The 14,096-nt window shown below is 36.0% G+C and overlaps 1 protein-coding gene across 1 annotated transcript in view; it reads right to left on the bottom strand.

Moving 5' to 3' along the window:
- The window catches only part of PROS1 (protein S), a gene marked incomplete at its 5' end in the record, with an annotated part of 78,866 nt that overhangs the window by 53,038 nt on the left and 11,732 nt on the right, over positions 1 to 14,096 (bottom strand). The window contains 3 exons of the mRNA XM_007957720.2: positions 1,705 to 1,836; positions 1,934 to 2,056; positions 4,495 to 4,581. Of these exons, the coding sequence (XP_007955911.2) occupies positions 1,705 to 1,836; positions 1,934 to 2,056; positions 4,495 to 4,581 (342 nt within the window). The remainder of the gene's footprint in view (positions 1 to 1,704; positions 1,837 to 1,933; positions 2,057 to 4,494; positions 4,582 to 14,096) is intronic.

Raw genomic sequence — 14,096 nt, 5'->3', positions numbered from 1 at the left:
CTACGGAAGTAGGATTGCCCAACCTTCCTTCCGAGGAGTGGCTGGTGGGTTTGAACCGCCAGCCTTCTGGTTAACAGTCAAGTGCCTTAGGCACTATGCTACCAGAGCTTCCTTATAGTACCTTGATTTTATGGCTGTACACTGACATCTAATGTCTGATGGAATGTTTTATTCTTTCATTTTTAGACATTTATTGGAAACTTGATCCCAAGCATATCCACAGCTTGGCTAAGGCCCCATTGTTATACTTTTATACATACTCTTCTAACAGTTCTGTAGTCTATCATTGGGTTATCATGGATAAAATCCAAACGCCAAACCCATTGCCACTGAGTTGATTCCAACTCATGGTGTCACTATAGGACAGAGTAGAACTGCCTCATAAGGTTGTAATCTTGGTGGAATTACATCCAGAACACTCTTTAGAAGCAAGAATGCACAGACTCTGTCATGAACACTTTGGTCATGTTGTCAGAAATGACCATTTCTTGGAGAAAGATATCATGTTTCATAAAGTAGAGGGTTAGCAAAAAAGAGGAAGACCCTCAAGGAGATGGACTGAGACAGTGGCTGCAACAGTGGGTTCAAGCATAGCAAGTATTGTGAGGATAGTGCAGGACCAGGCAGAGTTTCATTCTGTTGTAAGTAGGGTTGCTGAGTCAGAGCCAACTCCATGGCACCTAACAACAACACCATACAAAACACACAACAATGTAATGAATGACAAACCACTCCTTGATTATGAATTCAATTTGGGGATCTACCAGAAGAGAGATGAATAAAGAGCTAATAAGAAAACTTAAGATTTTTACTTATTACATTATTTAGCTCTTAGTGAAAATATTGTTTTACTTTTTTTTTTCTTTTTCACTTATTACATTTTTCTACCTCTTAGCAAAACAAAACAAAAAAGAAAATCTTGTTAATTGCTCTCAATTTCTAAAGGCAAAGTTTAAAACAAAACCAGGTTGGAAATTTTCTTTTTCAATTATCTACACACAAAGGATGATTTGACACACTCAAACGAAAAGGATATGATGCAGAGAGAAAAGAAGACCCAATCTGTGAGAGAAGGAAGCATGAAGAAATACAAAAGAAATATACTAATAAAAATGATTTATTAAAGTGCTAAAATGAAAGGCATTATTTAACTCTGGAGAAAAAGAGAGAGAAAGTTATGACCAATGATATGATCCTAAATGTACACAGAGAAAGAAAACCAGATCTTCTTCATCTTTCTCAAAACCACAACAGGAAATGAAATGCAAGATGAAGGATTTATCCTGGAAATAAGAAAGGTATTTCTGACAGAAAAGATAAAATACAATGGAAGAGGTTATTGAGGATTATGGTGGATTTCTTTGTAAAGGAAAATAATATTATATTGTCTGAAAAAATATTATATATTTAATGATTTTGCAAAGCTCTGTAGCATGGAGCTTTATCAGCATATAATGAAATTCTTTATTAAAACATACACCTAATAAGAAAACGATGACAACAACAACAAAAATCTCTTGTTATCAGTACTGTAAACTAAATAATAGTACCAAAATATCATTAAAACTTCAAGGTACATAATGTTTATTTACTATGATCACTTATAACCAAAAAGTTTTCCAAGAATTTCTTGGAGAAATTTCTCTAACTGAATTTTCAAACTCACATAGTAAATACCTCTTTATGCTATTATCTTGCTCTTACCTTTACAGTCCCTTTTATTTGAAAGCATAATAAAACCACTGTTACAGGAGCAGTGGTAACTTCCAGGTGTATTATCACAAATCTGGCTGCACCCTCCATTTATATTTGAGGGATCTTTGCATTCATTTATATCTGAAAAGGGGAAAATACTTATTGTTAAAGTAATACAAGCTTAGAGAACTTTTTAGGAAGCCAGAGCAGGTAAACTAGGTGGGTATATTATACATACCAACTTCACACTTCTCTCCTTGCCAACCTGATTTACAAATGCAAGTGAATGTAGCTTGGCCATCTGTACAGCTCATATATCCATCTTCATTACATGGCAAAGGATTACACTGGTCTGGAATGGCTGAAAGAAATAGACTTTAATTTTTACAACAAGCCAAATTACAATAAAAGTATGTTCTCTTCAATGGAACATCTATTCATGAAATCATAATTCCTTCCATCAGATAACACTTACTCATTACAAAGTGAGTCTACTAGGGACATCTTTAAAATTGCTTTGCAAAATGAAAATACTTTTATATTTGCAAACATGATCCTCTTTTAAGCTCTATCTATATAGAATCAAACTGACAACAGCAGCTCAGAAGTTTAGATAGGAAATTTAGAGGGCAGCAAGTTTGTGTTAATGAGGGAGGAATAACTCAGAAAAGGAGGGTGAGAATGGTTGCACAACTTGAAGAATGTAATAAATCATTACAATTCATGTACACTCAAACTAAATTGTACACAAAAAAGCTGTTGAATTTGTGTATGTTCTGCTCTGGATGTTCTCAACAACAGCAAAAGAAAATAAATTATATTAAAAAAAAAGAAAAACAAAAAAAACAGTTCCATGAGGTAGGAAGAACAAATACTACTATTCTCAGTATCAACAGAAAGAAGAATTTGGGACTTCTAACTTGGGCTAACATGGCATGACAACCTTAAATAAATAGAACTCTAGTCAAATATATGAACCAATATTTAGACATTGGACAAGGAAGTAAAGTACTATAATCTCTCAGGGAAAGGAAATAAGCAAGTTGACCCCATCTTGCTTCCTGGAGACAATTTCCATGCCACAGTTCACGGAACCCAAACACAGTCCAGTATTCTCCCATAACTGAGAAGAAAGGTGGCATTTGGGAACGTCAACTAGAGTTTTGCAGGTCATAGCACTGTAGAAGAGAGAAAGAGGGAAAGAGACATATAGCCATAGATCTTCAGAAAAAGGTTCTCTTGAGTCTTGTAACAAGACAAAATAGAGTTTACCAGGAAATATTGCCAAAGGAATATCATCAGGGAATAAAAGAGATTAAGACAAATAAACAAAAGATGTTAATTATTGAAAAAAATACAGTTGTCATTGAGTCATTTCTAACTCATAGTCACTCCATGTGTGTCATAAAACTGTGCTCCATAGGGTTTTCAATGGCTGATTTTTCAGAAATAGATTTTTTCCAAGGTCCTTCTGGGTGGACTTGAACTTCTGATCTTAGCATCCAAGCCCTTAATCATTTGTGCCACCCAGTGACTCCCAAAGCTCAGTTATAATACCCTTTGCAGTTTCCTCATAAAATAACATAGAACTTTATTACTATCTGAAATATGTCCATTTCTTTCTTTCTTTCATGATCTTTCTATCCTCACTAAACAATGCAACGCTACCTTGATTCCTGCACATTTCCACGGCTGCTTCTCATGCTTTCCTAGTCAACTCTGCAAATTCCTCCTACCCTTCCAAAATATTCCCTTTTGCTTAAGGTAGCCAGAGGAAACTTCTGTTGCTTGCAAGAAACAAACAAACAACAACAACAACAACAAAAAAAACAGCTAATATCCAATAGTTTCATAAATTTTCATATGTCCTCATAAAATCATCAGGCTTTTCTGAAAAGTGGTAAGATAGTAGGTATTAGTTAAAATGCTAAAAGAGAATAATAGGGAAAATTGTTATTAAAGTTATTTTTTTCCTGTCCTTTGGTAAATAAATTAAAAAAAAACATAAAGTATGGATTAAATATACTTATCCAGAAAAATTATTTTATATATATTACAGAGAAGTTAGATAAATGAGTATCTACATACTGTCAATGCCATATGTTTTAAACATTCAATGGAAAGACACCCCCAGTTATATATTGCAATATCACCTTTTTTCTCTTTCACTATCAGTTGAAAAATTAGAAAAATAGAGGATGTAAATAATCTATCAGAATTATCAATAAGCCCTATGTGAACTTCAGAGGCTAATTTGGTATCACATAATGTTTTCCACATTTATACTGTTGATGTCAAAAAATCAGAAGAATAAACATGGTTCAACTTTGACCTATTAATCATCTGTAATATTTAGTCATGCTGCATGATTATGCAATAACAGCCAAAATAAAGCTGTTGGGAATAAAAATTCTGAAGTCAATGACCTTAGCAAAGGAAAAACACTTCAGTTTAAATGTTAGGCAAATGAATGTATTTTGAGTAAAACAACAGCATTACAGAACTGAAAAACATTTTTTCAAATACATTTTGAGAAAACATCCTTGCTGGGAATATAATCCTACAAAGGTTCAATTATATGCATTGTTGTTGTTGTTGTCATGTGCTGTCGAGTCAGCCCGACTCACAGCAACCCCTCCTTGGGTTTCCGAGGCAGTATCACCACAGAAGTAGGACTGCCCAACCTTCCTTCCGAGGAGTAGCTGGTGGGTATATGCATTAGTTATATTAAATTGGTGTACTTCACTTGCAGAGGTTTTGTTGTGTTTTGTTTTTAAAAGTGATAGCAGAGGGGCTTACCATTGACACAACTCCTTAGGTCAGGATAAGCATTGGTTGACTGACGTGAAGCAGTGAATAATCCAGTTCTGAAAGAGCTAAGACAAGCTGCAAATGCAAACAAATGTAATCTTATAACAGACACACTGCATCTGAAATCATGATAGAGATTACCCTAAGGGGCAGGATATTTATGTTGCTATGGAACCTATGTATTCAAATTGTCAACCCTAAATATTTCCACCCACCATTTTTGAAAATTAAAAATCTAAAACCATGACTGCAATAAATACAGAATGATGGTAAACAAGTTTATGGCAGCTTGTTCTCTCTAAAGAAGAGTTCAATGCCAAAAGTGAAAAAGACCTTGGTTTTGCAGGGAAATTTATCGTCACATAAATCTGTGTCCTTAATTCTGTAACAGAAATCTAAAGTTACCCTCAAATCTGTAGATCAGACTCTTACATAGAAAGTGAAAAATTAAGTCAATTGCATGAGTAGGTGTTTCTTCTTACTGTGGGCAAGTTCCAGTTATTCTAATGTTGCATGTTGTTGTTGTTACGTACCGTTGAGTCACATCTGACTCATAGTGACCCCTCCTTGGGTTTCCGAGGCAGTATCACTACGGAAGTAGATTGCCCCATCTTCCTTCCGAGGAGTGGCTGGTGGGTTTGAACCGCCAGCCTTCTGGTTAGCAGTCAAGTGCCTTAGCCACTATGCTACCAGAGCTCCATAGAGTCTAATAAAATAGTATTTGTTTGTTATTGTTATTATGTGCCATCAAGTTAGACCTGACTCATAGCGACCCCTCCTTGAGTTTCCAAGGTGGTATCACTACGGAAGTAGATTGCCCAACCTTCCTTCTGAGCAGTGGCTGGTGGGTTTGAACCAACAACCTTCTGGTTAGCAGTCAAGTACCTTAGGCACTACACTACCAGAGCACGCCTCAATATTTACACAGCAGGCTTACTTCATTGATTTTGTTCCTCATCATACCCAGTAAAATAGAAATAGTAAACTGGCAGATGTTGCTAGTAAACTAAAATAATAGAGATAACTGATTTAGGGACTTTAAGCTAACTGGAAGTCACTCAGTGCCAAAATATAACACTTCCTTATAACTGGAGAAGACAGCATTATATACATCAGTTCACTGTACACGGTCACTAACTTAATAAATACTTTTATTTCAATTATTTTTTTGGTAACAAATGACCCCTAAATGTAGTGGCTTAACCGACCATTCTATTTTGCTTGTGGTTCTTGAATCAAATATTTGGGAAGGACTTGGCTGGGCCATTTGTCTGTGTTGCATGTAGAGTCTGGGTAGCTGTGGTTGGAGGATACACTTCCAAGATGGCCTTCCACTCATATCCACATCTCATACTCCTTGATATATTTCTCTCCATTTAACTTCTTCTCTTTCAGGACCTCACCATATGGTTAAGCTTTTCTTAGTATGTTAGTCTCAAAGTGGCACTTCTTTCATGGTGGCTAACTCTCAAGAGGTAGAAGGTAGAGGCTGCCAGACAAATTAAGAAGCACTGTGTCACTTTCAGGGAGCTCTGTTGGCGTAGTACCTAAGACATTTGACTGCTAACCAGCTGGCGGTTCAAACCCACCAGCCACTCCTCGGAAGGAAGGTTGGGCAATTTACTTCTGCAGTGACATCACCTCGGAAACCCAATGAGGGGTTGGTATGAGTCACATCCGACTCAACGGCAGTGCGTTTGGTTTTTTTTTGTTTGGTTTTGTGTCACTTTCAGGACCCCTGGGTGCCACAAATGGTTAAGTACTCAGCTACTAACCAAAAGGCAGTGGTCTGAATCCACCCAGAAGTACCTTCAGAAGAAAGGCCTACTGATCTCCTTCCAGAAGATCAAAGCCACTAAAAACCCTATTCTAAAAAATAGAGGGTTACTATGAGTCAGAAGCCACTCAAGGGCAACTACTTGTGTGTGTGTGTGTGTGTGTTTAGTGGAAGCATCATTTTCACCAAAGTCTACTGATCAAAGCAGTTAGAGGCTCCACCCAGATTCAAGGAGATTGCAGAGGCTGGAATAGATTCCACAACTTAATGCAGTAGTGGCAAAATAATACTGCAGAAGATTACATGACATGGGAGTAATTGGCAGACATCTTTGCAAAACTCAAGTTACCACAGATGGATTTGAAACCTCATTTGAAATCAGTAATAGTTGTATCAGTTTACAACTGAAGATGGTTGCAGGATTATCATGCTCTGTTACACAAGAAGTAACCACGAGTCAGAACAAATATGACAGCAACTGAAAATAATGAGTCTCCCATTGCTACCATAAAAAATTATCACAAAACTTGTTGTTGCTGTTGTTAGGGGCCGTTAAGTTGGCTCCAACTCATAGCGACCCTATGTACAACAGAACAAAACACTGCCGGGTCCTATGCCACCCTCACAATACTTGCTATGCTTGAGCCCAACCTTGCAGCCACTGTGTCAATCCATCCCTTTGAGTATCTTCCCTTTATTCATTGACCCTCTACTTTACCAAGCATGTTATCTTTCTCCAGGGAAAATATAATTTGTTGTTTCTAACAGCTAAAAATTACTCCATAGCATGCAATCACCATTTTCATGATGCTCTCTACACAATAATCAAATTGCCACCAACTTCTCACATTCACAAGGATGCAGGGACACTGGATATTGCAGGGACAACTGATATGCATGTACTTAATGACTCTCCAGGGAGCTCTGGTAGTGTAGTATCTAAGGCACTTGACTGTTAACCAGAAGGCTGGCGGTTCAAACCCACCAGCCACTCCTAGGAAGGATGATGGGGGCAATCTACTTCCGTAGTGATATTGCCTTGGCAACCCAAGGAGGGGTCACTATGAGTCGGGTCTGACTCGACGGCACATAACAACAACAACGACTCTCCAAAGGTGCATTCCCACCTGCAGACCACAAGGACTTTTACCTTTTTTTCCTAACTTTTCCAGACTAATAAGTAATAAAGTAATATCATACATCTTTGATTTCCAATGAGATACACTTATTTTTCAAATTTTTGGGTTTCCTCCTCTGAAAATTTTCCTTATTTATTTTTAACCACTTTTAAGCATTTATTAAACATTTTAACCATTTTTAAACATTTATTATTGCTCTTGTGGTTTTGCAGAAGTTTACTAATTTACAAATATCATCTTCCCTTCTATTTACACTATCTGTGGTATCTGTCCTTTATTTAAAAGAAGTTCTTAATTTTAGTGTAATCAAATTTATACATTCTTTATATCTTAATCAAAATTACCTAATTTTTTTTGCTTTATGGTTTGTGTATTTGAAGTAATTTCTATGACATTAATCATAATTCAATATTCTCCTGTATTTTTTCTTTAATTTTATATTTTCACTTTGACATTTTTACCTTTGTTCTACCTAGAACCCACTTTTATGTTAATTGGTAATTAGTGCTTATAGTTAGCCAATTTCCCAACACCACTTTCTAAACAATGTACAGTGATTAGTAGTGTCATTTCTATTGAATATTAGTTTGCCATACATGCATAGGTCTGCCTCTGAGTTCTCTTTTCAGTTGCATTAGTCTATTATTATTAGTCATTAGTGTTCTTCTGCCAATGTCATATCATTTCATTTCTATAGCTTTGTTATTAATGTTTCATAAGATATGGTCTTCTTTCTTTAGCTTTGTATTATTATTATTATTTGGTTTAGTGTTTCCCCTCTTCTGCACTTTTTTCAGGTTGATCTAGGCATATGTGAATTTCACCCCATGATTTAAATTTTAAATTGAATTTACTGAATTCTTCAAAAAAAAATGTCCAACTGACATTCTAATTGGATTTTTTTTAACTGTGAAGACTAATTTGGAAGAGAGCTGACCTGTTTATAAATCCATTCAATTCAGATCATGAAACACTTTTCCAGATTTCAGTTCATCTTCTATATCCTTAATTTGTGCTAAAATTTTCTCCATACAGGTTTTACCTATTCTTAAGATATTTCTAGATATTTTATATGCTTCTATTGTGAATGGTTTCCTTCTTTTATTGTCATTGTTTATACAGACAACTTCTTATTTTTATATCATAGTTTTAGACTACAATGTCTTATGAGTTCTTGTTCTCAGAGTTTGTTTTATTATAGTTTTTTATTATTATTATTTTCTTGAGTTGATTATTTAGGACTTTTTAAAAATTCTTCAATCTTCCCTCCTTGTACTGCAGTAAGCCCTCCTGTTCCCATCCATACATATCAGATCAAGTCAGCCTTCAGTCTAACCACAGGTTTCTCACACTTCCTGTACTTATTGGTATGTTTGCTACTATTAGTGTCTAATAGCTCCCTGTTTCCTTAAAGAGGGTTTGAAGGGAGAGAGTTATCACCCTGAGCTAATTCACTAACTTGGTAAGAACTAGAGAGTAAAAATATATTTCTAATGTTTTTATTTAGGCTCAAAGTTTATCATTCTTCAAAGAATATTTTTCTCCTATTAAAAGAATCAGTTCTGACTCACAGCGAGCCCCTTTGGGTTTCTGAGGCAGTAAAATCTTTACGGAATTGAAAGAATCATTCATTCAATCAAGAATGACCTATATAGATAGTAAAGCTATTTATCCTATTTCCTAATGAAGAAAATAACATAATTTAATAATTCATGTTTGTGTAATAAAATCCAGTGGAACATTTCTACTCCAAATTACATATTTTCAATGCAGAACATAGGATATGTGGACAGACTTCAGTGTTTTCTGAGCTCCTGAAACTCTAAATCTAAAAACAATGTCCAAAAATTAGTGGCCTAATTTCCTGGGTGACCTAATGTAATTGTAAGTAGTTCCCTGCCTGAGCTACCATGGTTTGGTATATAATATTAAAGCTTTGTATATAATATTAAACTTACCACAGGTAGGATTCTAAGGTTTTTCCAATTGAGAATTCATTAGACTATGGGATATACACATCAAGAAAAATTTAACTTAGTTAGGGCTTCCACCCCCCACTTCCTGCCCCCAGTTTCAACAGCGGAATTCATCTCATATGCCTATGTACAAATAAAAACCTAAATATAAAATTTAGATAAAAAATAAGTCATAATAAACAGTAAGTGCTTCATATCATGGGTCAATCAAATACTACAGTAAATTGAAGAAAGCTTGATGCAACAAAAAAAATCCATCTATATGCATATATTTGTGTATTTCAAATAGCACTGATGTTAGAAAACACATAGGGTACATTTGAAAATACAGAAGTTGAAAATTACAAAACTTGCTTAACATGATATAGCTAACAATTTCAGACCAAGGACTACAGCCCACATCATGCGATTACTTTGGTACTTTGGTTTTCTACCTGCTGCCAAAAAAGATAGGCAAAAAGAGAAGTGAGTGGAGCCAGGAAAAGAGGAAATTGAGGGAGGGAAAGAAGAAAAGGAAAGTACAGGACTTTCCCAAAACACATAATACTGTTTAAAATGTTATTTATATTTATACAAATGTACACCATGATCAAAAGTATATATATTCTAAACTGTTGATGCCTGCAGAAACACAGTCTTATTACATGACCCTGAGAAGTAAGGATTAATACTATGATTGTTTTTTTAATGCAAACATATTTTAAAAGCAAATATTATATATATTTATTATAAAATATTTAATTTTTTTTATTTAACACTGAGAAGCTGAAATAGTCCTGACAGCCTCCAGTTTAACTGTGCAAACCTTTATTTTCTGTTTTAGACAGGTCTTTAGAAAGACCTTTTTCATTGTAAAGTTCCATATGACTGTATATCCTATTTTCCTTTTAGGAGCTCTGATAGTGTAGTGTCTAAGGCACTTGACTGTTAACCAGAAGGCTGGGGATTCAAACCCACCAGCCACTCCTTGGAAGGCTATGCACTCTATGGAAGGTTGGGCAATCTACTTCCATAGTGATACTGCCTCTGAAACCCAAGGAGGGGTCGCTATGAGTTGGGGTTGACTTAATGGCACATAACAACAACAACATTTTCCTTTTAGGATATCCCAGCTAGAGGTTTTAGAAAATCTTGTTGCATTTTCATATCCATTGACATAAACAATAACATTTCTCAATTATTATAGTATACCCTTTCCAATTTTGAAGGAAATTGTTAAGTCTGATATTAGTAGCTGGACAGGGGAAAGGAAGAAGAGGAAATAGAATGGAAATAGAAGAGATGTCAGGAAAGAAAAATGAAGAGGACTAGTATGACAAATATTTGACTAAGGGCTTTGAAAACACTATCTCATTTATTTCTTTTTACAAACTTATCAGGTAAATTGTTATTAATCATTTGACAAATAGGAAAAGTATGGCTTGTAGAAAGGAGCTCTGGTGGTGTAATGGATAAGGTATCTGGCTGCTAACTAGAAGGGCAGCAGTTCAAACCACCAGCTGCTCTGTGGAAGGAAGATGGGCGACATACTTCCATAAAGACTTACAGCCTCAGAAACCCAATAGAGGGGTCACTATGAGTCAGAATTGACTCCATGGCAGTGAGTTTGGTTTTTTTTTTTTTTTTTTGAGTATGGCTCATAGAAGTTAAATAATGTTAGTATCTTGTAGCAGGGATTGGTGATTATTTAACAACAATAACAAAAATACCAATAAGCCAACTGGAAAATACCCAGCATCTAGCAGAAGAGAAATGAGTCACAGCATAGATTTCTAAGGAAAGATACCACTGAACTCATGTCCTACAGTTGGTGAAAAGGTGATCTCAGAGGTAGACTATTAAACTGAGTCTTCTTGGTTCAGAATGTGTCACACAACAAGATTCTGAACACCTTAGAAAATGGAGTAACTACTCCAGGAGCTATTTAAAAAGGCATGTGGCTCTAAAAGTGTCCTCTATCCCTTTCTGCATTTTCCTGTTAAATGCCTTGAAGGATGAAGTAAGTACATACTGTCATGTCCAAGTAAGCCTCCCTAGGTAAAAGGGAAAGGTACAGATTTCTCCAGTTTCCAGACAGTACAAGGTATCTCTGTGTGCATATTCAGAAACGAAGAAAGAAAACAACTAGCAAACAAACATTAAAGCCCTAAACTATATTTAAACTCTCAAATTTCTACAGTATGAAATAGGATCTAGAAATAAGAGTTAAATAGAAATATTTGTCTAAAAAATTTTAATAATAATCACAGCTTATTAATAACTAATGCATTTGTGGTTGTTGTTAGGTGCCACTGAGTCAACTACTCATAGCAACCCTATGTGCAATAGAAAGAAACACAGGCCCGGTCCTATGCCAGCCTCACGATCCTTACTATACCTTAGCCCGTTGTTGCAGCCACTCTGCCATCCATCTCATTCAGGGCTTTCCCCTTTTTTGTTGACCCTCCACTTTGCCAAACATGATATCCTTCTCCAGGGAAGGGTCCCTTCTGACAACATGACCAAAGAAGGTGACATGAAGTCTGGCTATTTTTGCTTCCAAGAAGCATTCTGGCTGTATTTCTTCCAAGACAGATTTGTTCATTCTTTTGGCAGTCCATGGTACTTTCAGTATTCTTCACCCGCACCACAACCCAAAAGCATCAATTCCTCTTAGGAATTTATTGTCCAGTTCTCACATGCATATGAGACAACTGAAAATATCATGGCTTGGGTTAGGCTCACCTTAGTCCTCAAGGAGACATCTTTGCTCTCAGCACTTTAAACAGGCCTTTGCAGCAGATTTGCCTAGTGCAATACGTCTGATGCTTTGACTGCTGCTTGCATTGGTGTTGATTGTAGAACCAAGTAATATGAAATCTTTGACAACTTCAATCTTTTCTCCATTTATCATGATGCTGCTTATTTGCCCAGTTGTGAGGATTTTTGTTTGCTTTATGTTGAGGTGTAATCCATACTGCAGACTGTAGTCTTCAATCTTCATCAGTAAATGTTTCAAGTCATCCTCACTTTCAGCAAGCAAGGCTGTGTCGTCTGCATATTGCAGGTTGTTAATAAGTCTTCCTCCAATCCTGATGCCATGTTCTTCTTCATATAGTCCAGCTTCTCGAACTATTTGCTCAGCATAAGATTGAATAAGTATGGTGAAAGGATACAACCCTGACGCATTCCCTTCCTGATTTTAAACCATGCAGTATTCCCCTTGTTCTGTTTAGACACAGCCTCCTGGTCTAGGTACAGGTACCTGATGAGCACAATCAAGTGTTCTGGAATTCCCATTCTTCTCAATGTTATCCATAATTTGTTATGATCCACACAATTGAATATTTTTGCACAGAAAATAAAACACAAATAAACATCTTTCTGGTATTCTTTGCCTTCAGCCAAGATCCGTTTGACATCATCAATAATATCCCTCGTTCCACATGTTCTTCTGAATCCAGCTTGCATTTATGGAAGTTTTCTGTCAATATATTGCTACAACCATTTTTTAATTACCTTTAGTAAGATTTTACTTGCATGCAATATTAATGATATTGTTCGATAATTTCTACATTCTGTGGGATCACGTTTCTTTGGAATGGGTACAAATATGGATCTCTTCCAGTCAGTTTGCCAGGTAGCTGTCTTTCAAATCTCTTGTCATAGCCAAGTAAGTGTCTCCAGCGTGGCATCCGTCTGTTGAAACATCTCAATGGGTATTCCGTCAATTTATGGAACCTTAGTTTTTCACCAATTTCTTCACTGCAGCTTTGACTTCTTCCTTCAGTACCATTGGTTCTTGATCATATGCCATCTCCTGAAATACATGAACACTGACCAACTCTTTTTGGTACCATGACTGTGTATTCTTTCCATCTGCTTTTGATGTTTCCTGCATCATTCAATATTTTGCCCATACAATCTTTCAATATTGCAACTCGAAGCTTAAAATTTTTCTTCAGTTCTTTCAGCTTGAGAAATGCTGAATGTGCTCTTCCCTTTTGGTTTTCTATCTCTAGTTCTTTGTACATTTCATTATAATAGTTGACTTTGTCTTCTTGAGCTGCTCTTGAAATCTTCTCTTCAGCTCTTTTATCTTGTCATTTCTTCCATTTGCTTTAGCTACTCTTCACTCAAGGGCAAGTTTCGGAGTCTCTTCAGACATCCATTTTGGTCTTTTCTTCCTTTCTTTTCTTTTTAATGACCTTGCTTTCTTCATGGATGATGTTCTTGATGTCATCCCACAATTCCTCTGGTTTTCGGTCATTAGTGTTCAATGCATTAAATCTATTCTTTAGATGGTCACTAAATTCAAGAGGAATATAATCAAGGTCATAGTTTGGCTCTCATGGAGTTGTTCTAATTGACTTCAGCTTCAAGTTGAACTTGTATATGAGCAGTTGATAGTCTGTTCTACAATCAGTTCCTGGCCTTGTTTTGGCTGAAGATACTGATCTTCTCCATTGCCTCTTTCCATGGGTGTAGTTGATCTGACTCCTGTGTACTCCATCTGGCTAAGTCCACATGTACAGCTGTCATTTGTGTTGTTGAAAAAAGGTATTTTCAATGAATAAGTCATTGGTCTTGCAAAATTCTATCATGCAATAACAACATTATTTCTATTACCAAGGCCATACTTTTCAACTACTGGTGATTCTTCTTTGTTTCCAACTTTTGCATTCCAATCACCAGTGATAATCAACACATTTTGATTGC

Source organism: Orycteropus afer, unplaced genomic scaffold, assembly GCF_000298275.1.
Source record: "Orycteropus afer afer isolate SDZICR_OR568_19922 unplaced genomic scaffold, OryAfe1.0 scaffold00784, whole genome shotgun sequence".
Taxonomy (NCBI): Eukaryota; Metazoa; Chordata; class Mammalia; order Tubulidentata; family Orycteropodidae; genus Orycteropus; species Orycteropus afer.
The sequence above is the reverse complement of the archived record's forward strand: the minus strand, read 5'-3'. Positions and strand labels throughout refer to the sequence as shown.